This window comes from Zonotrichia leucophrys, chromosome 3, assembly GCF_028769735.1.
Source record: "Zonotrichia leucophrys gambelii isolate GWCS_2022_RI chromosome 3, RI_Zleu_2.0, whole genome shotgun sequence".
Classification (NCBI taxonomy): domain Eukaryota; kingdom Metazoa; phylum Chordata; class Aves; order Passeriformes; family Passerellidae; genus Zonotrichia; species Zonotrichia leucophrys.
Genome location: NC_088172.1, coordinates 21,173,228 through 21,197,263, shown reverse-complemented (window position 1 = coordinate 21,197,263; position 24,036 = coordinate 21,173,228). Strand labels below are relative to the sequence as shown.

The 24,036-nt window shown below is 32.9% G+C and overlaps 1 protein-coding gene across 2 annotated transcripts in view; it reads right to left on the bottom strand.

The window, feature by feature from the left end:
• CSMD1 (CUB and Sushi multiple domains 1) overlaps positions 1 to 24,036 on the bottom strand; it is a 1,074,724-nt gene that overhangs the window by 258,069 nt on the left and 792,619 nt on the right. For both annotated transcript variants that reach the window (XM_064707609.1, XM_064707608.1), the window contains exons 13-15: positions 5,945 to 6,127; positions 3,619 to 3,945; positions 1,650 to 1,844 (exon numbers count right to left, since the gene is read on the bottom strand). In XM_064707609.1, the coding sequence (XP_064563679.1) occupies positions 1,650 to 1,844; positions 3,619 to 3,945; positions 5,945 to 6,127 (705 nt within the window). The remainder of the gene's footprint in view (positions 1 to 1,649; positions 1,845 to 3,618; positions 3,946 to 5,944; positions 6,128 to 24,036) is intronic.

Here is a 24,036-nt window from a genome sequence, read left to right as displayed (position 1 = left end):
ATTTCAGGTGTTGCTTACAGAGACAGTTATGTATGAAAAAAAATACAGAGCATAAAAAGAACAAAAAAACCAACAGCTATTTAGAAATCTCCGACAGCTAGAAGCAAACTAAATCATGCTTAGGATTCTTTGTCCATAATCAAAGCTCAGAAACTCCTTCAATTATCAAGAGAATCCACATCAGAAAGGAACACATCCTGAAGCTAACTACTGTTTCTATAAAAGAAACAAAGAACAAAATCTTAAAAAAAAACCAAAACCAAACCAACAAAAAAAAAAAAAAAAACCAAAAAAAAAAAAAAAAAAACCCAAGCCAGTCTATTAGTTTAATCTTTTCCTCATTAAAAACCAAGTACACATTCCAAAAGGATAACTGAGGGGCACTTATATGTTTTCTGGAAAAGTATTTTCTGTAATTTTTTTTCTCTCTTTTTTTTTTTCCCTTCAAAGTTCTCATCTTTGGTCCTTTATCTACACATTTTCAAAAATAAAATTACACAAAGATTACACTGAATACTTTAACAATTGAATCTTCAGTTTCAAAATGAGAAAAAAGTCTTCTGACAGAAAACAACACCCTACTCCCTGCTTTGGAGTTGGCTGGGTTTGCTCTAAGATAAAAAAAAACCCTGCTCCACTGTAAAACATGCTTTAATCAGGGTCAGAAATTTTGCTAGTACAACATCCAGGCTCACATACACTTTTAACAGGCTGCAGACATGGAAGGGTTCTTAAATATTTTAATATTTTCTTTGAAATGCACAGTCCTATGAAACTGAGTTCTCAAATGGCCCAAATAACAAGTGATATGATCCAGATCCTTAAGTAATTGCAATGAAACTGAAATTAATGGAAATGTGAAATTTAGAAGGTTTGGATTAGTTGTCCCAAAAATCCTTTTAAATTGGAGTCTGTCTATGTATCTATGTATTTATTGTTTAATAAAATGTATACACTTTGTACATAAGTTTTAAAAAAAACATACTTTAGTCATTTATTAAATGCACTCATCTGCCTTGACTTTAGACCTATCAGTTAAGCATCAAGCAATTCTTCTTGCTGTATTTCATTCTAAGGAGAGTTTTAAACCTTAGTAGATATCATCTTAGTCTATTTATTCACCTAAGAAAAGAAAGCAAATAAATATGTAAATTTTTTGGGAATATCATGGATATTAAACATAGCTCTGGTTTTCACCATATTTCTCAGAAATAAGTGTCCTGCAGGCTATATTATTACACATAGAAATGCAGGTATACTTTCATTTTGAGAAAGTTAAAGGGGTAAATTTTCAAAAAAGACTTCTAAATAGAAGCTTTATTTACTTTCTATGTGTTATATAATTGTTCTTCAGTATGTACAGCCAAAACTGTTATAGCAGTTATAATTCACAACTGAGTAATGATGGTGACAATCAGAACTTGGAAACAATAGCAACCAGATTTTTAGAATGCTAATTTATTCCAAGAATATAAAAGCAAGCTATCTTGTTTCTATTACTGTGCTCTCACTTGACTGGAAGAGTGTTAAGATGAATTAATAACTTCAGGTAAAGCAGTCTCATTTATGTGCAAAATGTAAAATGTAAGCTAAATTTAAATTGTGTCATTATTCAAGCTGTAGGTGCAAAGTAAAGATTGTGCCTTTACCTTCACAACGTGGGACAGTGGAGCTCCAAACTACATTTCCATCTTGCATAATACAGGTTATGGATTCAGAGCCTTGAGTCTTCACAAAGCCATCATCACAGTGAAAGGAAACAGAACTTCCCAGAAGGAATCTGTCTCCAAAACGCCTCCCATTTATAGGAATGCCTGGATCGTGACACTCATTCTGACCAAAGGCTGATAAAAATAAAGTAATAATGTTGGTAATAAAACCCACAATAGGAGCAATAATAAAACCCATCCATTTAAACTTTGTGTCTTGTTTTTTTGGAGGAGGAGGAGAATAATATGGCAGTTGTAATACAGGATATGTAACATGTATAACATAGTAATATATAATTCAAAGTATAGAAAATTTCTCAATAAAAAGATTCAAATCCAATGACATGCAACATAGTTGGAATTCAGAAGTTTTTAGGTATATGTGACTTAGGTACACAAGAATAGTTTGCCTAAATTTTCCTCTGGACAAAATCCAGCTGTTTTGCCTCTAACATAAGGGAATTGGGATTGTCTAACCCAAAGAAAGGGAGGTTGACGGGGAGCCCCCATTGCTCCCTACAGCTACCTGGAAAGAGGTTGTAGCAAAGTGAATATTGGCCTCCTCTCACAGGTACTAAGTGATAAAACAAGAGGAAAGAGCTTCCTCTTTTTTCTTCTTGTCATTTTTCTAAGGAAAAAAAATTATCCCCCCCTATAAAAGCAAAAGAACAATTTAAACATCTAGGACTTAAAAAAGATTGAAATCAATGAATTCCAGCTTTATGTGGGGATTCTTTCCAAACAATGCAAGAAAACACCTTGGCCAAAAAAACTATTATTTTAATTGGCACAACACAGAAACAGTGCAAAAGATCTCAAAGACAACTTTATGGTCGATTAACTTCTATACCCTTAGAAGAAAATTTCTTCAGTTAAAATGATAACCTCTGTATAAGTAGTGCCTTTGAATGACTCATAAAACTTTTAGGAGAGTTAGCAATCTACAGCAAATGTAAAAATGTTTTCTAGAAGACAATACTGCTACTGCTTTTCTATTGAGGGTATTGTTTAGTAATATCTTTTTATATAAACAAAACAGAGGGCCATCTGTAGCCAGATATTTCTTGGCCTGGTTGCCCAAACAGGAGACACTTATCTTCTCAGCAGCTCTCTATATGTACATGACCAGTAGGCCCACATTTAACAGCTTTTGGACTGGTTGTCAAGTTACAATTAAACTTTGTACATTTGAGAATTGCCTTCTCAAAAGTAGCACATTCTTAAAATTTGTAAAGGGATAGGAGCCAGGTAGAAGAATGATTCTAAATTCGTGTACTCTTATAGGAAAGACTTCTGCATCAGTTCAGCTCTATTCTAGAAACTAGAAAAACCACAGAGTGTAACTGCTATGTGTAATGCAGAAAAGAGATCTCTATTTTTAGGGATTTGAATTAGATTCCACCCCATTCATCTAGAAAAAAACATACAAAAGCAAAACACCATCCCACAACTATTTATTTGTATTGATGATTACTATTATGCTTTTCTGATTACTATTTGGGATCTAAGATTAATACCTTTATGAACTTATTCCTGATGGGTCCCCTGAGAAGTATATTAAATTACATGCACTGGATACTTTGATGTGAAAGACCTGGACTTTAGTTATGGAATCTGCACTTACACAATATGAATAAAAAAGAAAAATAATAATGAAGGGAATTCCTCAGCATTGTAACAATTAAAATAAATAAATGACAAAGATTCAGATAAGCTAATGAATACAAGGAAAACATCTGAAAATAGTGCAATTATACAATCATTACAATTTACTTCTGTAATAAATATAAATATAAATATAAATATAAATATAAATATAAACATAAATATAAATATAAATATAAATAGTCTGTTTTAATTATTAAAAAGAAATCATAAAACTAAGCATAAAATAAAAAGCAATTCTTACTTGTGTAAGTGATATTAAATCCTCTTCCTGTGGTAGAATGATCTGACTGAAATTCAAGTCGTACTATGTGCCCACTACTAGCCAGCTGAGAAGGGACCTCATTGCCAGAAAATGTGCCAAGAGGTGGTAAATCTGAAATCCCATCATCTTTGATTGTAAGGTAGTCAAATTGAGGTTCTACATCAAAGTCGTTGAAAATCAGATGGATTCTGCTTCCTGGCTCTGAGATAATTAACCAAACACAGTTCATATTGTTCCCATATTCCTCAGGATAATTTGGAGAAAGGATAATTCCAGATGGTGTGGTGAAGTTGAAGAAACATGAAACTAAAGGAAAGGACAAGAAGGGGGAAAGAACAACAAGGAAAGAAATAAGATTCTCAAAATACTATCCACAAACCTTATAAATGTTTGTCTTTCTAATTTTTTTATTATTATTCTTGTGGAAAAGGATGATTTTGAAGCCTGGATGTCAAAACTACTATACATACAATCAGAAAATATTGAACACTTTCAGAACAGTTCTCCAATGTTTTGTCTCCCAAGTGAATCTGAGTGATTTAAGAGATTTGCATGTAGGGAATACTAAGAAAGTAAGAGTAAGAGTAAGAGTAAAAGTAAGAGTAAGAGGAAGAATAAGAGTAAGAGTAAAAGTAAGAGGAAGAGGAAGAGGAGGAGTAAGAGTAAGAGTAAGAGTAAGAGTAAGAGTAAGAGTAAAAGTAAAAGTAAGAGTAAAAGTAAAAGTAAAAGTAAAAGTAATGCTTGATGCATCAGAATTTGAAAAACACTGGCAAGTTTGTTCTAAAATGAAAATATGATCTCCAAATTTGAATGATTTTTTTTCCAAATATGCATTAAACTATTTAACAATCAAAATAATCAAGCACAAGGGCCAGTTTTGTCTGTAGTATACAAAGTTCATTCTGATCTAAATAACAGTGGAAATTTAAATGTGACTGAATCAAGAAATCTTAAGAGTATATGGTCTGAACTTATTTTACCCTAGTTTTCCTCTGATGTGTAGAACAAAACAAAAAATGATTCATAGCTATAATCCTTTGTTACTATTTTGAGCCAATTTTCTTCAAGACATTCAGAGTTTTGACCTTGTGACTGGTACTGTAGGCAGAAGTACAGTATATTCAGAAAGGGTAAGACTCACTGAATATTAGTTAACACAAAGGACAACCATTATTCTGCTCTTCAAATGTGTCAAACTGAACTCAGTGTGTGTAAATAGATGCTTTTTCATGGGGCATGTGCATATGTAACACTGGAAACACAGTAAAATAATTTACATGGCCAACACAAACTGATACAGCAATCGAATGCAATACAGCACCATGAAGAAACACAACTTCTGTCTTCCAAGGGATCTGCAGCTGAACTGTCTCTGTGCTTAGGCTTTACATGCTAAGACACAATTCAGCATTGCAAGGCCTATTGAGGATTATTCTGGTCCAGAGCAATCTTGCTTAGTTTGTTAAGTCCTGTACCAACACAGTTTCAAAGTACATACAAGTCCAAACAGAACAGGACACCTCACACAGGTTGTGATGGTTGTCAAATCCAGTACTGATTTGTATGACTCTTTATAGGAAAATTTAACACAATCTGCACAACTGGAGTGCCTAATATACCTGAGTACTTGAAAGATTTGCTCTATTTGACAAGAAAGGAGGAAAAAAGAAAAGGAAAAACCTCAACCCAACCCAACTAAACTGTACCCCCCCAAAAAACCCACACAAACAAACAAACAAAAACAAAAAAAAAACCCCAAGCAAACACAAAAAAACCCCTAACCCATCAACCCTCTTTTAACAACAAATATATTTTATCTTTTAAAACAAAAATCACAACTAATGACCTTTCCTAAACTTTTCCTATGTTTGATATTCTTAACTTCTTTATATTCATATTCACACCTTTGTGATATATCACATAAAAAAAAAGAAAGCCAATCTTTCCTTATGTGGGTTTGCAGGCTGTTTTGCACTGCCTGAATGAAACCTGTACGTGCCACAGAGTCCTTTTGAATGCTTTTCTGTTATTAGGAATTGCTCATTTAGAATCTAATTCAACATGTATTTACATGAAGAGTGTTAAGTGGTTCAATTACATAGAAAATGAGTGTAAAGAACATTCTAAAAACAGTCCTGCTTGACGTAATGAGCCACCAAGACAACTGGGAAAAAAAAAAAAACCACATGATGGAAAAAGTCTTCAAGGTACTTTGAAGTATTTTCCTGTTGATTAGTCACAAAAGTTGAGAAATGTGAGAGGTTAAGGTCAGAAAAATAACAGAAAAAAGTATAATAATTCTTACAAACACAGCTGGGTTTGTTGCCAGACCACTGGTTATTTTGTTGACATGTAATCGTTCTCTCTCCCACCAATTCAAAAGCTGCTTGACATTCAAAGGTAAGTGTGTCTCCATGCAGAAAACTGCTGCCGGTCCTTTTCCCATATGATGGAATTCCAGGATCTCCACAACCTCCTTTCTCTATTTCTGAATATTGAAAAAGTCAAACACAATAATAAGGAACATACATTTTCAATCAATTTTCAATCAAATTCATATGTCAGTATCAGAAATATTTTCAAAATATTTGGTGTTTTACATTAAACTAATATTTACAGCTGAAAATGAACTAGAGGTAAATGCTGTGCAACAGCCTCAAAGATGACTTAGGATCTAAAGTTCTTTCACAAGCTAATAGCTTCCATACCTGCATTGCTGCATTGCTGAAAATAACAAAATACTTATATTGAACTGCATGATTGCACCAAATTACCACATATTTGAAGGTAAAATTATAAAGCCACAGTCTCCATCCTACCCATGGAGACATAGGACATGTAGACCATTTTTTGCAAAGAAGTACTCATACTAAAGAGTCTCTTAACTCTCACATTTGCAATCCCATTTATAAGTCTATTAACAATATGAATAAAATGATAAAATTTTCTAATAGAGCCAATAGATTTCAGTTTAAAATAGCTGAAGTATAATAAAAACAAAATTGAGGAATTATTTCTTAATCACAAACCTCAAATTAGAGCCCCATTTTTCCCAGCTGCATTCAGCTATGCTGAAAATAAATTAACATTTTGGATAATACTTCAAGATATTCTCTAGGAGCTCTGTTTCTTAAATTATTTAATTTGTAGATCTCAAATCTACATAAACCAGATAAGGAGATAAAAATTAAAGTCTTATGAAATTTATGAATACCATAAGTATTAGAAAAGAAAACATAAGTATTAATTGCCTGTGACAGAATCATCTTACAAAATACTATACACATGGCTGCTCATCAAAAACTGAAGGCTCAATTTCTTTGCTATTAAATTGAAAACAATTTTTTTTTAATTAACTTGCCTTTGATGAGAAAAAAATAACAACAAAACACTTCTGATTCTATAAACTGTGTTGCTGCACATGTAATGAAATTATGTAAATCTGATTCAAAATGAAAGTACAGATAACGTTCTTGGTATTTAAATATTTTAGTTCAGTCTAAGGTATGAAATCAGAAACATACAAGATAACAAGAAAATTCAACTCACTGAATTAAATATTAACATAATTTAACACAATTGAAAATGTTTGCTGTCAAATATTGTTAAATCAAATTCTGTTAAATCCTGGCAGAAGTGTATACCTTGACTCAGCAACAGATTGTTGACAGACATGTTGAGATAGGTATGGCACATATTTCACAATGTGATAGCTTTTTAGATCTTCTAGTGATGATATGCCTGATGCACCCATTATTATTTTATTTAAATAATTTGTCTGAGCAGTAAGTTAGAATGTATAAATTATTAAAAACATTTTCCAAAATGCCCAACACACAAATACAAAACACAAATAAAACATTGTGAGAGAAATTTTATAAAGAATATTTATAAATAATGATTCAAATTATACCTACAAAGGCCTTAATATAGCTCCTATTTGTCTGCTCCTACTGAGATATTGACTTTTACTTCCACAGAATAGCACTGAAAACCTGTGTTTTCAGCTATGCACATATCCACATACTTCATGAAAATGTGGGGAGCCACAGAAAATTGGAATACACATTTTAATGACATTTTAGAAGTTCATCTTCCCCACTGACAGCAAGCTGTATCTAATCGATCATGTGAGAATGATCATAAACTCTTTGCCAAACTTAGGAGACAAACCAAATCCTCTTTTCTTCTTAATGTATCACCCTTCATCCAGGAATGTCCATATGGGCATATAGTGGTATATAATTCAGATTTGTAAATATATTATTTTAAAGCACAAAAACCACACACAAATTAAAAATATTCACACTAAATTCAGATAAAACATTTAAAATATGTTTCATTCCTTGGAAAAATAATTTTAATAAAATATGTCCTATAAAAAGCAACTGACTGATAAATTTCAGGTTTTGTAAAACACAATAGAAGGATTTTTTAATCAATTCATTTTATATTTAAAAGCCAAATAACTCCAAAAATGTCAAAAATAATTACATTAACTTTATTTATATTTAAAGATTCGGGGTCTGTGCATGTTTGTTCAACATAAAAACAATACAGAAAATATGGCTGATTTATAAAACACTTCTGAGGATGTCTTATTTGCATTTTGACAATAAATAGCTTGAAAAATTCCATCCAGGTGTAGGAATCCATTTCTTCGTAAACCTTAAATTGAAGACTGTATGTATCCCTAACAGGAAATCTACTCTAGTGAAAAGTTATTCAGGCTGAGAGACAACACTCATTGTAATTCACAGAATCATCATAGGATCATAGAATTTGGGTTTGAAGGGGCCTTAAAGATCTCCTACTTCTAGCCCCTTTGTCATGGACAGGAATACCTTCCACTAGGCCCAAGTTCCTCAGAACTGGCCTGGCCTTTAATGCTCCCAGGCATCAGGTATCCACGACTTTTCTTGGCAACCTGTTCCAGTGCCTCAGTACCCTCACAATAAGGAGTTTCTTCCTAAATTCGAATCTAGAACTACCCTCCCATTGGAAACAGGGAGCCCTCGACCGAGGAATGAATGATGAGTAGTACTCCATGGATATCAGAAGGCTAATTAATTCCTTTATTATACTATATTATGCTATACTACATTACACTATGTTACATCACATCTGAACTGAATCTGCCAAGCACCCACCAGAATCCCATGACTGTCAGCTGACCATCCCAATACACATACACATGGATTCAATGGGTCAGTGAATCAAAACACTCACACTGGAATCCAATTACCAATTCCCTTCAGGTAAACAATCTTCCACAATGCGTTCCACTTCGGCACAACACAGGCGCAGGAAGTGAGATAAGAATTGTTTTGGTCATTCTTTTCTCTGCTTCTCTCACTGCTTCTCTCTGGTTCAGAGAATGTGAATCCCACACCCTCCCTCAGTTTAAAACCATTCCCCCTTGCCCTGTCATTAGATGCTGTCTTTATGAAAAGTCCCTCTGCAGCTCTCGTGAGGGCTCCCATTAGGTACAGGTAGGTGCTCTAAGGTGTTCACAGAAAGGGTTGGCAGCATCAAACCAGGCTACTCAGGGAAGTGGCTGAGTCACCATCCCAGCAGTATTTAAACAATATGTAGATGTGGCACTGAGGGACATCACTTAGTTGGGGAACTGGGTTAATGGTTGGACTGCTGATCTTAAATGATTCTCTGATTCACTTTAGTCAAAAGCTACATTTCATTACATTAACAATTCAAAACTAAGGGAAGACACAGAAGTCTACAGTAATGGTTTTGTATTTACACATAAAGAATACACTTTCTTTAGATCTAGAGTAGTAGGTGTTTAGCAATTTTCAAAATTTTTCTGTCCTCTGTGGTTTTGTACAGATTTTTTACCTGTTTGACTTGTACTGATTTAGTCATTGAACAATTTTATAAAATGTCTAAATGCAGCTGACATGCATTGTGCGTATTGCTCCAACACATGTATGGATGATTGTGTTTCATAAATTAAGAAATGCCCTGTATTAGCTTGCTAAAAAAGAGAACATTTCAGACCAATTCCATTGAAGTTATGTTGAGCTCTTAGAAAAATCCTATGGGATAGAAAATGTTCTTAAAATAACAAACATGAAAATAAAATCTATGCTAACCTATTTTGCATGGCAATTAAAGCCCTGGTTTTCAGGATGATTCTGTGTACTCATTCAATGTTGAACCTCTTTTGATGTGAGTTCTTAGAGCTCCGTGAACTTCATGAAGTTTGCACATAAACTCTCAAGCCTAAATTTAAACATCAGCTCCCTCTGGTTATCAAAATATTAATATTAATCTTATGCAATTGTTCTTGTCTTTCATGTACCCTCTTTCAATAGCCTTGGGAAACAGACTTTTCATCTTGTTTGTAAACTAGAAATATTTACTCAGTTTCAGGGAATATTCTTTCTTTCATGTTAGAAGAATGACAACATTAGATTTCTGACTGCAAGGTCGTATCTCTCTGAATTTAATTGAAAGACATTTCTGTTGATCTGTTTTCTTTCAAATGAAGTAATATGGTGGTTCAAAAGTCATATTAAGCATTTAAATATGCATCATGACTACTATTTGAAAGGTGTCACATTGCAATTCAAGTATTTTTTGATGTAAGGACTTTGACTATGTTATCTGAAATGTTTAATAAAATAATTCGTGGCTTAGATTTTGAACTCTTAAATTTGCTATTCAGGGAAAGAGCAATTAATTGTTTTTCCTCTCTTGTTACTAGACTATAAATACACAGTTTAAATTAAATTCTTACTGTTGCTGTATTTTCATTCACACTATCCAATAGTCTAGCTTAGACAATTAGTGAATAATCTAATCATTAAATCTGAATCTCAATACAATCCAAAGAGTATAAATAATAATCTTACACATTAATAATTCAGATTAATAAATACAATTTAAACTAATTACGTGTTTTTAACACATGACATGCAAAAATCAATTTTTGAGATATAAAATAAACTTTTTATCAGAAAGTTGATATCAATAGCTTTAAAACCTAATTATTTTACAATATTTGATAATTATCATCTTTTTTACAGTCAAGATAGATTAAGGGAAGCTGTGAACTGGTGCAGGTATACATTTACCCCCCCACCCCAAAAAAAAAGAAAAGAGAGTTTAACATTTAAACTCCATGAGGTCACAGAAATTCATGTTCCATATACGAGAAAAGTGATGATTTATTTTATTTCCTCTTATACCTCATGCCTCCCTGTGCTAACAGTCATAATAACTAATGTAGTTTAAAAACACAACGGAGATACTCTTATGCAAGCAAACCCTTAAAAAATAAGAAGGGATAGAAAGATGCTCAGGATTGCAGAAGAGGACATGAGAAAAGGAATATTATATACATGATTCCTGCAATGGAACATAGGAACTACTACTAAAAAAGAGAATGGGAAATCAAAACTAATACAAAAAAATATTTCAGATAGCGCATAATTGGACTGTAAAAGTGGCTATTAAAGCTAAAATGAGGTTGGCCTACCACTAAAAAGAGGATGGCCTTACATGACAAGTTTATAAATGATCACAATTTTGTCATTATTCCAGTAAATTTCTTCAAAGAAATTTAACAGTACAATTTATTATCATTCTCCAAATATAAAAAGAGAAGGCCTTCACAGATCATATAGTGCCCTGCTGCATTTTAAGAGGCTCTCACATTTTCTCTGAAATGTTTTGTCCTTGATGTTATCAAAAAGACCACAGATCATATCCAGTAGATTAATTTTCCTGCTTCCACCTTATTGCATTCTGTATCAATACTAAAAAAAAAAACAAACAAACATGTCTTTAGAATCAGATTGATGAAAAACCCAATTTTTCTAGGAAGTCACTTTAAACTAACAGCTCACTATCATAGCATATGGCGGCTTGCTGGTAATAATAACACTGTATTGCATCATATCTTATAACAATCCTAGAAAACAATAAAGCAGAAAACAAACTTTACAATATGTTCTTTAAACTAATATATACTGTGTGCTTAAATATTATGGATGTTATTACAGAAAGCAGAAGAATGAAATGTTGGTTTGTTTAATCGATGTTACATGTTCAGGGGTTAATGCAGATCAAATATGAACAGCAATGAGGAAAAAGGTTTTTGTTACTTGTTGCAAAAAAATGTATGATACCTAATAACCATGCATGCTAAATTGATTACCACAATTTGTAAAAAAATTAATATGGGAAAAAAATCATTATTATGAGTTTGCAGGTACAGTGATAGGTTCTGATTTGATTAGGACTAGGACTCCAGCAACAGAGGCTCTGGCATACTAAATAATTCTATGAAACTGTAAGCTATTGAAAATGTTAAGAATTATTAGGAAAGGAGCAGTGAACAAAATAGAGATTATCATTCTGTCCTCACACAAAAACATTCACAAATTTCATTTGCATGTTGAATTTTGCATATAGTACTGCTCTTCCATTTAAAAAAGATAACATTAGAACTAGGGGAGGAAAACAAAAGGTCAAAGTTACTGAGGAAATGAGAACCAGTTAAATAGGCTGAAAATCTCTTTTTCGGGGCAGAGAAACACGTGTTCAAAAAGTTGTTGGACAAATACATGGAAGAAAATCTTCTTGGGAGACAAATTTTTTAAGGCATACATCACTGGTAACAGAAAATATTCTGTTTCTTAATTTATCACCATACAATTCACCATTTCCTCCTTAAACACTTATTATTGTCAAGTACCAGTATGCTTTTGGTCTCACTGTAGATTTGTATTCTAATGTTTTGTGATAAGAAACATGATATTGTCCAAATTATAGTGTTCATCTTGCTTCACTACTAGAAAGAGTAGGGCCTGTCAGCACAAGGGACCGAGCAGCACCCTGAACAAAAAGTTAGCATGGAGTTATTCCTGTGGAAATAAACTTGGAATATTATGGAAAATGGGGAGCATGGGAAAAACAAAGTGCAGCTGCCTCAGAAATTGTCAGAATAAGGTAAGGGTGAATATTGTGAAAAGGCAAACCACAGAATGAGGCAGAAGGCAGTGACAAAACTTGTAGAATTAAACTGTCCTTAAAATTAGGAGAAAGAAAAATAGCTTGCAGGAAAGGAGAATGAAGAACACTTTCTTTTATCTACATAAAAATGTTTAAGTAAAATTAAAAGAGGGGCAGGATAGGAAGAGAACAGCTTAAAGACTGTTTAGAAAATGCAGACACATTCAAGGGAACAGGGCCCAATTAAATTCAGTACTGAAACTGAAGCAGTCAATGAACTATTAGCAATTATCTTCAAGAACTTACGGAGAACAAGGGAGATCCCACATGACTGAGCAAGGTCACGTGTATTAACTGTCTCAAAAACTGGAGAAAAGAACCAAGGGATTAAAAAAATACCTGTGTATCAAATTGGTCTCCTCCAAATAGGAAAATTTTTTATATGCTTTATCTTCCTTTATAAGGGAGTACCCTTCAATATCTGTACTTAAAATTATCTTAAATCCTGGCAAAAAAGACATGGTAGCTCTCTAGAAAGAAAATCAAGGAGCTGCAACTAGCAAATCATTTGTAACGGGATTGTAAAACTAACACGATCCTTAGCAAAGTGATGGAACCACTAACATAAAAACACTATATCTAAAGGGTTAAAAGACAAAAATTTAATTTCCAGTATTTAACATGGTTTTATGGAAAATGTGCCACATCATACAAAAAATATGTTATTCAGATTATAAACTCAGATGACACAATATATTTGGACTTTTAACCTTTTAAATTAGTGGCACATGGCATTCTAATTAAGAAGTGGCATCATAGCAAATTAATTTAGTACACAGTAAATGGATTGCAATTAAATAATTATAGCATCTTGAAGCAAAAATGTGAATAAAGAATAAACATTAGACAACAGAACTGCTTCAATTAATTTAATCTGTACTTTTTAATCCCAATCCTAACAATTTATTACAGAAATATTACAGAAAAATAGGTTAACAACACTGCCACAGTATTTCAAGATGCTTTAACCTGACATATATAACGGGTGTCGTCTTCTCAAGCACATATACCCATATAAGCACTGCTTTTTCTCATACTCTTAAAATAAAGTCTCACCAAAATCTCAAGCCTATGGCAGCTGAGAATTTTGCAAAATAAAATTAATGTTAAATGGGAAGACCTTATTTTCGCTGAGTATCCACTTCATTACCTTACAATGGATGTGCCTCCACTTTAAAGACCAGGAGTGATAAGTACAGATCCATAGTAGAAAATGAAAGATTACAATCATGGGTGTATTTGCTGGAGCTACAACTCAGTACTTTTCTAATGCTGGTTGTAGAAGCAGTAAGCGCTCAAACAGAAAATGTTAGCTTTGGAAGCAACTGAATGTACCAATATTAGCACAGAGTGGACATCCAAATAATTTTCCCTTATGATATTTCAGCAAAGAAGAAAGAAGAAGGAAGCATTGCTCCAAAAATATTCTTCTGAAGGAAGAAAAACCAAGAAAACCCCAACATCTTTAGGCCTTACACTCATGTCCTACACCATGCCCCTGCGGGACAAATCCTGCCTTCTAGTGTTGGACTCAGTCCAGCACCTCTTAACTTTTTTTGGCAATGCACAATTTATCAAGATCTCAAAGTTTCTCTCTTTGATTAACTTTGAGACTTTAATGCATGGACACTCTTTCTATCTAGAGAAAATTTCCTTTTTTTCTTATCTATATCTTGTATGTTTCAAGTATTTTTGCTGTGCCTCGAGCCTTGTTGGCTCCTGTCCCATTGGTCACCCAAGAATTCTGGGGTGGTGTCCTAGGGACAGGTGGGATTAAGCAAGACAAACTTTCCTTCTCTTTCCAAAGATGTCAACATGGCCAAGGTTGGAGGAGGTCTTTTGGTTGTTTTTTGTTGTTTTTTTTTTTTTTTTTTCCCAAGAAAACACACTTTCTGAGGAACATAACACAAAACTACTGTGTAGACAAGTAAAGGAAATCTCACAGCTTTCAGTCTGAAATTCATTCTGGAAGCTATTACATATAAACATACCCATATGTACATGTAAATTTTTGTAGGCAAAGTATAAATTCACAAAAATAAATGAATAAATAACTAAAATTCATGTGCTTGTTTCAGTGATAGCAATTAAAAACTGAAATTTCACAGAGGCACATAGGGGAGATTTCATGAGCATTAACTATCTATTTGATTTTGATTAGATAGACTGGACTTAGTCTTAAAATTCCATTCAACGTTGTGATTTTCCATTTTCACACCCAGAAGGAAAAAGGAAGGAGGACAGGTTGGGTTATGATGGGGATTTAACAGTATTGGTTATTTTGCTGAAAAAAAGCCTCTCTGAATATGGTTTGTATGTAGAGGTTAACTGAACAAATCTAAAAACCCCATCAAACTGCTACATGGAAATCCTGTGTCTGTTACCATATAGCAAAGCTTAACTGTAGCCTTCATAGAGTAACCAGGATACAATTAAAATCCCTTCATTAAAAAAGAAATCATAAAAAGTTATTTTAAGAAGTGTTTGACAAATGCAATGTTGTTTTGGTTTGCTGCTTGTGAGTTTTTGGTTTTGATTTTTTCCCAAATAGCACAAGCCGGGGAGAATGTAAATTTTTTTTTTAATACTGTTCCTATCAGGTACATGTTCTGGTGAAAATACATCCAAATGTCTATAATGTAGACAAGCAAATAGATTAGGAATGCTCAGATTATTTTATATACTTTCAGTAGTGGCAGATTAAAGGACCATCCCAATAAATAGGTTGCACTCACTTTTCTTGAGCATATTGTGAGTTGAAATTACGACTAGAATTAAGTGAATGAACAGAAATTAGGAAAAAAATAAAAATTGAATATTTTTTTACATCTGATTCTTGCTAAAATCTGTTAAAATTCAACTTCCTTCCTCTGCATATTAATTTTACAAAAAAAAAAAAAAAAAAACACAGGAGGAACCTCTGGCCATGGTTCCAAGCAGCTGATTAGATTTTGAACCAAATTTAATATTAAAATATTTGGAAACACAGTCCAGCAAAGTTCAATTGCAAGCTGAATAAACTTGAGAAATGATACTCACCAAAACTCATTCACCTTTTCTACAGCATGCTAATGCAGTACAATAGAAAAATTAACAGATGAAATCTTTTTTATCATGTTCTCTATAAAGGTGACTGCAGAAAAACATTTTACTGTTTCAGAGGTCATACAGACATTAGAAAACTGAATGTGGCAACAAATATTAGGACCCTGGAATTGCCAAAGACAGATAGATTGAAATGCAGTGAGTACTGCAAATCATAGGAAATACCAAAAAATGTTTGCATTTTCTAGCTTTTTTCTTTTTGAAGCACCTAAAGTCTTAGCTCTGCAAGGAAGGCTATGCAAGTGAACACATGCTAATATCATGGTCTAGCATTGAAACAAAGCCAAATTTATTCACTACCTGAAAGAAATGGTCCTAAATTTCTTTTCTTTCAAATGATTGGAAAAACACATCAAGAGGCATGACTGGAGATACAAACTGGAAACAGTTTACATATGTATTTACAAGGACTCACGCTTCATTTATTTTTTATATTACAACTGATACTGTGAAAGTATTTGCAAAACATTCATTGCTTTCTTTTGCATCTACTTGTGATGATTTTGTTTCAAAGTAAATAATGCTCTGCTTTCCAAAAGTTTCTTCAGCATCACACTATTCTTTGGACGCTGAAAGGTCCTTTGAAAAGACTACTAATGCCAAGCCTATGAGTGAATTGCAAAGGAAATGCTGTTTTAAAATCTTTCCAAGAAGGGTGCATAACGTCCTACTGAAGAGAGGCCTGGCCATGGCTATGCTGGCCCAGAAAGGTCAGAGGAGAGGTGAAGGTACAAGTCAGTAGCAAACTGTTTTTCACTGGATTCAGCTTCACCTGCACATATATCCCATTTAATGCAGTTAATTACTTTTTGCACTTAAAAAACTTCAATCTACAATCTTTTATGAGTGATGTGCTGATAACAACAAGACTCCATATTTCAGATGATCCATTTTCTAGTAAATGTTGTTAATTCTTTATTATTAGAATAAAATTGAGTTTTCAGAAATGTTAATATGCAAACGGAGCTTACAAACACACACAATATTAGATATTGTACCTTTTGGTAACTTAATTCAGCAATTTTCATGTATAATAAAAAGTCTGAATGGATTATTTTATATGCTGCAATATATGCAAAAAAGAAATCGAATGCACAAAATGCACAAATGCACAATGAAATTTGTCCTTGATAATGTTTTAGATTAGGAAGTACTGTTTTTCTCAAATTTCATAACATAAGAATATGCCATTATTTCAACTGAATAACAAATCCCTTTAATCTAAATTGCTAATAAAATGAGAGAGCAATATAAAAAAGGCTGTTCTGAAGGATATGCTGACTTTGCAACAAGTGGAGGTGTTAGTATGCCACATCAATTTCAGTCAAAGTGTAAAATTTATGTCTGTTTATGAGCTCAACGGATAAATCATGCAGTGGTTGAAGGGACTTGGGAAAGATAAAAAGCACTGAAGAACTCTGAAGAACTCTTCAGTGAAAGCAATGTTCTTTTTAGAGGATGTCGCTAATAGACAGCTGCATGTCAGAATCAAAATCTTCAACTGTTGCTTAATATTTCCCACAGATCTTTATTTAGTACCAATTACCAGTATGGTGTTTTCAATAATATTTGAGATTCAAATAAAATTTTCCATTTGAAATCATGTAACTGAGTAATCAACAGTGACATTTGAGAAATTCAATAAATGAATTTCCATATACTATACCTACTATAATGAAGGTACGAATGATGCAGAAAGTGTTTAATGACCCAAATCTGACCATCTTTTGTCTTTTCATGCTGTTAGTTACTAAAAGAAAACCATACCAATGGGCATCAAAATCCTAAAAACTGCAATTTACTTTAGTAAGATGATAATAGGAATGTAGCCCAGCTTAAAAAGATGGAAAAATGAATATGAACAAGAAATTCCAGATCTTTTTAAAATCTCAATAACAGCTAAAATGAATCTACTATACAGAAAATATCATTATGTGGGTTGTGCTGAATTGCAGTACGGCATTCCTAAGACACCAGTTTTACTAAATAAATTTACACCCTATATGAGAAGTTAGCAGTGATGGAGATGGTCTGCAGTGGACAGGAATCAGGATTCCAAGGATGAAATCAGGGCAGGTGAAGATTTGTAGGGAGAACACTGATATTATACACCAACACTCATGATAAAGCCTCGGGCAGGCACCTTTGTGCATTTGTATATCCTGGCCTGCCTGTGAAGAGCACCTCTGATCCCCCTCCTCTAAAACCTAGGGGTGGCATCTTGGCCATGGAATGACTGTCCCACCAGGTCTGGCCACTCAAAGGAAACATGGAGAATCTCTCCTTCCTTGCTCCTGCTGGGCTTAACCACAACATGTACACAAACACACTTCTCCCTAACTAGGGAAAAAACACAATGAAGGCCATTAAAGCCACATGAAAAGACATGCAAAACTGTTGGAACACACATGATGGACTTCGGACCTGGTTGGCATAAGAGATTATCAAATCAGAATGCCTTGGCAAGAGCAAACAGAACTTTGAAGATTAAATCAAGACTAAGCTGAAGATTAAATCAAGACTTACCAGAAAAGAAAATTACATCAAGCTCTGAAAGCAAGGGATATTGTAAAATGTATAAGTTTGTTGATGTAATGATTAACCCAATCATTGTAGTAAAACATTACTAGCCTTCCTAGAATACTATATAAGCATATGTAGTCCACAATAAAGCCAGATTCTGACCACTTCTCAGTCTCCCCGTCTCTCTCATCGTTGCTGATACAAAACTACTCACTCAGGTGTGCCATTGTCCTCAGATCACTGTGATTTAATCCTCTCCAGTTGATTTGTATTCTTCTTTCAAAGAAGATTGAATTGTAGTTATGAAAGGTGAAAATGTCACTGAAGGAGAGCACTTACATGGGGATTTAAGGTAGATTACTCAGCTAAATCCCTACTTTAAATTTATCGTACCTTGTTAATTTTAACATTTATGAACATCTGCTTGAAGATGTAATAGAAATTTTAAAAAAATAAAGGTAGTTCCTATTTGCAGGGTTTCATCACTGTTTTTCATCAAAAGAATATCAGCTTTTATAGCTGGATTATCTTAAAAAACAGACTATGGTCTTTATATATAATAGCAGTAAATATAAGATTAGATGTATTATTTAAAAAGTTTATGCAAAATTTATTGAATTAATTTTGTAATATTAAATGTATTCTAATACACATACAACAAAAACACAATATGAAAAATTTTGGGTAAATTTTGAGGGGAGAGATTATTCAGATTCTTTGAAATTATTCTACTATGTGAAATAACCTTTATATATCTATATATACATATATATGTATTTTTAAAATGTCTACTATAAAATTTTGATTGGAAGCAGGATTTTGTGTACAGTGTCTGAGGGTCATTGTATCTTTTTCTTCAGCTTATTATAAGAATATTCATTTAGTTTTTTTTAATAAAGTTACCCTGTGTTGTATCACAAAAAGAACTTATTATGCTGACATCATGCACATACATGCACAGAAAATCCTGTGAGCCAAAGTCTGACTCAAAAATTTTTTTGTTGTTGTTCCAGATAATTGTTTTAAGAAAAATTGCAATAATATTGCATTTTCCCTTAGAGGGGAAAATTAAATATTTATCAAGCTTATTAAAACAATGCTTTCTTTAAAGTTTATTGACTTCAGGGATAACATCACTTCTCACAAATCATTCAGAATTTTCTTTGATAGATAGGCTTAAAAAAAGCATCCATATTAGAAGTTTTGGACTTGGCAAAATTAGGTTAATAATTGGACACATTGATCTTCAGGGTTCTTTTCAACCTAAATGTTTCTATGACTCTTTCGATACAAACCAATGTGTGTCAGTCATCATATAATTTAATAATTCTCTCATTACAAATTGAAAAACATTGTTTATTTAAAATAACATAGGCATGAAAATAAATCTTAAACCAAGTGTCACTACTGGTGAGACAACATGAACATTTACTCATTTAAAATCAAGTCTTTGCTTTTTGAAACCATAGAGTGAGTGTCATGCATCCAAAGGCTTCAAAATGATGAGGCAATATCGCTCCCATGGTTTCAACCTTGCAGTAAAAAATACAGAAAATAGGCATAAAAATAAAATGCTCTAGAAGAGTTCCTATTCAAAAGAAAAAAAATCATAACATGTTATCTATTGCTGTCTAGTTGTGATGCATCTTTCTGTCTGACCATTATTTACAGGAACTTTATAAATGAATGAAATGTGCTTAAGAAATCCAAACAATCTCAGCTGTAGATATTAACAGGAAATTCTGATTATGTCACCACTTTATGAATTAAATAAGGCAAAATACTAAAAGATAATTATTTTGCTCTAAAGAGTGAAAAGATTGTGTTCTTAAGCAACATCAATGGACAGCTAAGTTCATGGTGCATACACTGCTGTGTTTTCTATATCAAAAAAATTGGAGAAAGTTTTAACTGGTAAAATACCTATTTCTAAAGTTATTAAATTGTTGATCAAACATTCAAATTTAGCTGTATCTGCTAAGAAATAAAGACTAGGATTTATGTTTCTAACACTTAGATTAAACTGTTCAGTTCCAATTCTTGTTTGCTTTCAGTAGAAGGAAAAAAGTACAAAGAAACATCTGTCAGAAGTAAAACAATAAACAAAAAAGTCTCCAAAAGATCAATTACTTATATTTATTGCTCAAATATATGATACAAGAATCTTATTCTATGCCTGTTTTATTTTTACAATTTGTTCCTAGTCTTTGAAAAGATCATCAAATGTTAATAATGGTTTTTAAAAGCCATTAAACTTTCAAAACCTTAGTTGAAAGTTTAAAGTCTGGGAATAACATTCATGTTAAGGTCAACATACTGAACAATGAACACAATAAAAAAATATGAAACATTAAATCTATAAAAATATCTGATCTGTTTTCTACACAGAATGTGTTTAATTGTTATCTGAAATTTCTTTCCAAACAAGTTTGACCATCATAATGGTCTTCACTGGCTGAGTTAAAACATAAGAATTCTCTCTTATTCAGAGACACGCTATTGTTTCAACTTTTAATAATTTTATGAAGAGAAGTAAACAAAAGGTTTAAACCTAACCTGTTAAATCAATAGCTGAAAAGATATAAATACAGGTATGCGTCATCAGTCAGACACAGCTGCAGTCTAGAGGGAAAGGGAGGCAGCAGCTTCCCAGCTCCAGTCATGTCATATAACTAAGAAAGAACACACGTGCTGTGTGTTGGCTGTACCTAAGCAAATTGTAAATGCGGAAAATTCCAAGAGTTTTAGGGTATTTTACTTTTAAATTCTGAATTTTAAATAATGGACACGTTAATAAAGATATTCCTTAATTCCTTTACCATGCATCTTCTTATGCAGCACATTGACAATGTCCACAATAGGCACAACAGAATGCATTCTATTAAAGGCTATAGCAAAAGAGGCTAATTCACTGTTAAACAGCATAACTGAACAAATCGATGTCAATCTTTAAGCTGACTGAGATGAGTAGCAGACATTGATTGTATTTCTGTGGAGCAGAATTCAGCATAATGATATCAAGATCTGAAAAGTCCTCTAATAAAAATAGGACATAAGAAGCAGAGTTACACAATTAATATAAAACTTTAAAAGGAAAAATTATTAACTTAACAAATTTGTAATCAATCTAGCCATTTTTGTTTTGTTATTTTGTTAATTTAGGAGGGAGAATGAGTTATAGGGTGCTACATGCTTGCTCCTATTTATTCTCTTCACTGAGCTTCTGTTTGGGATTGTTTAGTAAAGGATTGTGGCAGAGACAGAAATTTGGTCTTATCCACTACAGTCTGCTAATATATAAATATGCAAAACACTCAACAAGTTAAAGCATATCACTATTATATTATGTTCCTTAGGCTCATGTGTATTTTCTAGATGAAAAGTGTGTCCTGTCTGCCACCCAAAATATTATACAAAACTCAGGCAAACACATTCCCACTATTAAAAATTCCTTTGAAACTGCTGCAGTAATTTTCAATAACGTAGTGTGCCTCTTTTGACTCTATTAGTAACCTACTGGTGGTACTATTTATTTATTGAAAGAAAATTCAGGTATGCTGTAAAGGAGAAATGCCTGTTCTAGGCTTATCTGAACAGCATATTCTAAAAGGTTGAGACAAAAAGATAGGAAAGCTCTGAAAATGATTGATAATATACTGTGGCAGAAATTAAGTGACTGACATTTGCCTATCCAAAAAACTAACCTGCCCTTTGTATCACAACAAACAGATTCATTCATACAGTATTATGGTGGAACTCTGACAGTTCTTCACAGAGCCAAGTAGCTTTAATAAATAAAAATATTCACATGAAACATATTTATTTCCTGTTCTCCAAAAGGGCATGTATGAGTAATGTTCTGAATTATAATACATAGAAACCTAATACAAGAAGAAAACTTAATATATGTTAAACTTATGAAAGAGAGAAAAGGTTAAAGCAAAAGAAACTCAGAGTTTTCACTGAATTACTTATATCTGTTTTCTTTACAAGCATTACACTGTCAATAATGATTTCCCTGTGCGCATGTCGAATTGTGAAAGTCTTAATTCCATTTATTTTTTCAGCACAGGTTTCATTAAACCTCCAAACAGTAATAAAGTTTTACATCAATATTGGTAGTGTAATAAAATTTATAGGAATGTTATTTTTTTTGTAAAAAACTGCACTGATTTAAGGTTTACTAATACTTTACATGGCTATATAAAGTAATTCTATGCAAAAATAACTGACATTTATCTGACCAACTGAAATATGTTTTGGAAGTATTTTTCTACTAGTCTCAAGTGCAAAGAAGAATCTTCTTCCAAGCTCATAATGAAGAGCTTACAAGCTTAACTGCTCAGTTGAACATCAATACAAATAAAGGTTGTAAGTCTGACATTTTGAGCTGCTTGCAGGAGCTGATATACTTCCTGACATCTCCAAGAATTCTTAATAACTTCAAATTACATAAAATGCTAGAATTATATCACTGAGCCACCAGATTTATTTTATAACACTGTTATGAACTAAAGGATAGGCTAGTGAAATAACCTAATTACTTTACATAACCATGTAAAGTCAGGAATAAAAAATGAATTCTAAACAGGTTATAAAACAGATGTATACTTGTTATCATAAAGTCTGGAAGTCAAAAGATTAAATATTTTTATCAGAATTACAGGTTCACAGGGTTGAATGGGAGAAACATCTCAAGCATAATAAAGTCATAAAACATTCACACCTAAAACTTCAGGCTGTCATGTGCTTTTATGTCAGTGTGGTACAGCCAATAGTTCCACAAGCATGGAAGCAGCCTGAAGATCAGCTGGCTGCATGATCCACCTTGGATCCTGACAGCCATAAAGCACCTTTATACAGATGTGGCACACCCATAAAATGAGTGGAACAAGCCAAACTCAGGCATGTAGTCACCTTATCAGTCCTTTTTTTTGGCTGCAACTGCAAACTAACACCACTGTTTGATACTGCCACAAAGCCTGCTGTCACAGCAACATGCTGCATTATCCTGACCTTCATCCCACAGGCAAATTGTAAATAGGATTAAATTTACTACTCATACATAAAATCTGTTATGCATATCAGCTCATTTACAAGCATCATTTCATGAATTTTTAGGTGGACATGCTAATAATGTAACACAGGTGAACTGCATCATTAATATCCTTTATTAATAATTAAAATGAGATGAAGTTCAGTTAAAGTAAGAATTTCCTATATACGATGAGATTATTTAAGTAATAATATAAAAAAATAATAGATACAAAGTCAAGATTCAGTAGGTGAGCTGTAAAATATATCCCAAGAGGGGGAGAAATCATGTTCCAATCCTGAGCAAAACTCACAACTTTTTGGGAGAAAAGATTCAAATAAGGATGTCCTTTACTTTGTGTCTACAGAACATGTATAAGGCATCAAGGACTGCAGTTTGCCTTCTTTTTAGCTAACTGCAATCACAAAGATAGTGTCCTTGAGGTTACACGTCACAATCTATTAACTTTCTCACAATTAAAATTGGATTCTATTTTTAGACAGGTTCTTTGACTGCTAAACAAGGGGAAGGAGATTTATTCAGGCACCTTGTGGCAGGATAAAAGTTTAAACTTTATACTTAGCCTAAAGCAGGAAATTTATTGAGAGTGCAGATGGCTAAAAGTTTCATCAACAATAAAAGATGAGAAAATTCTAATAAAACTAATGAGACCATTGAAATGAAAAAGAGAAAAA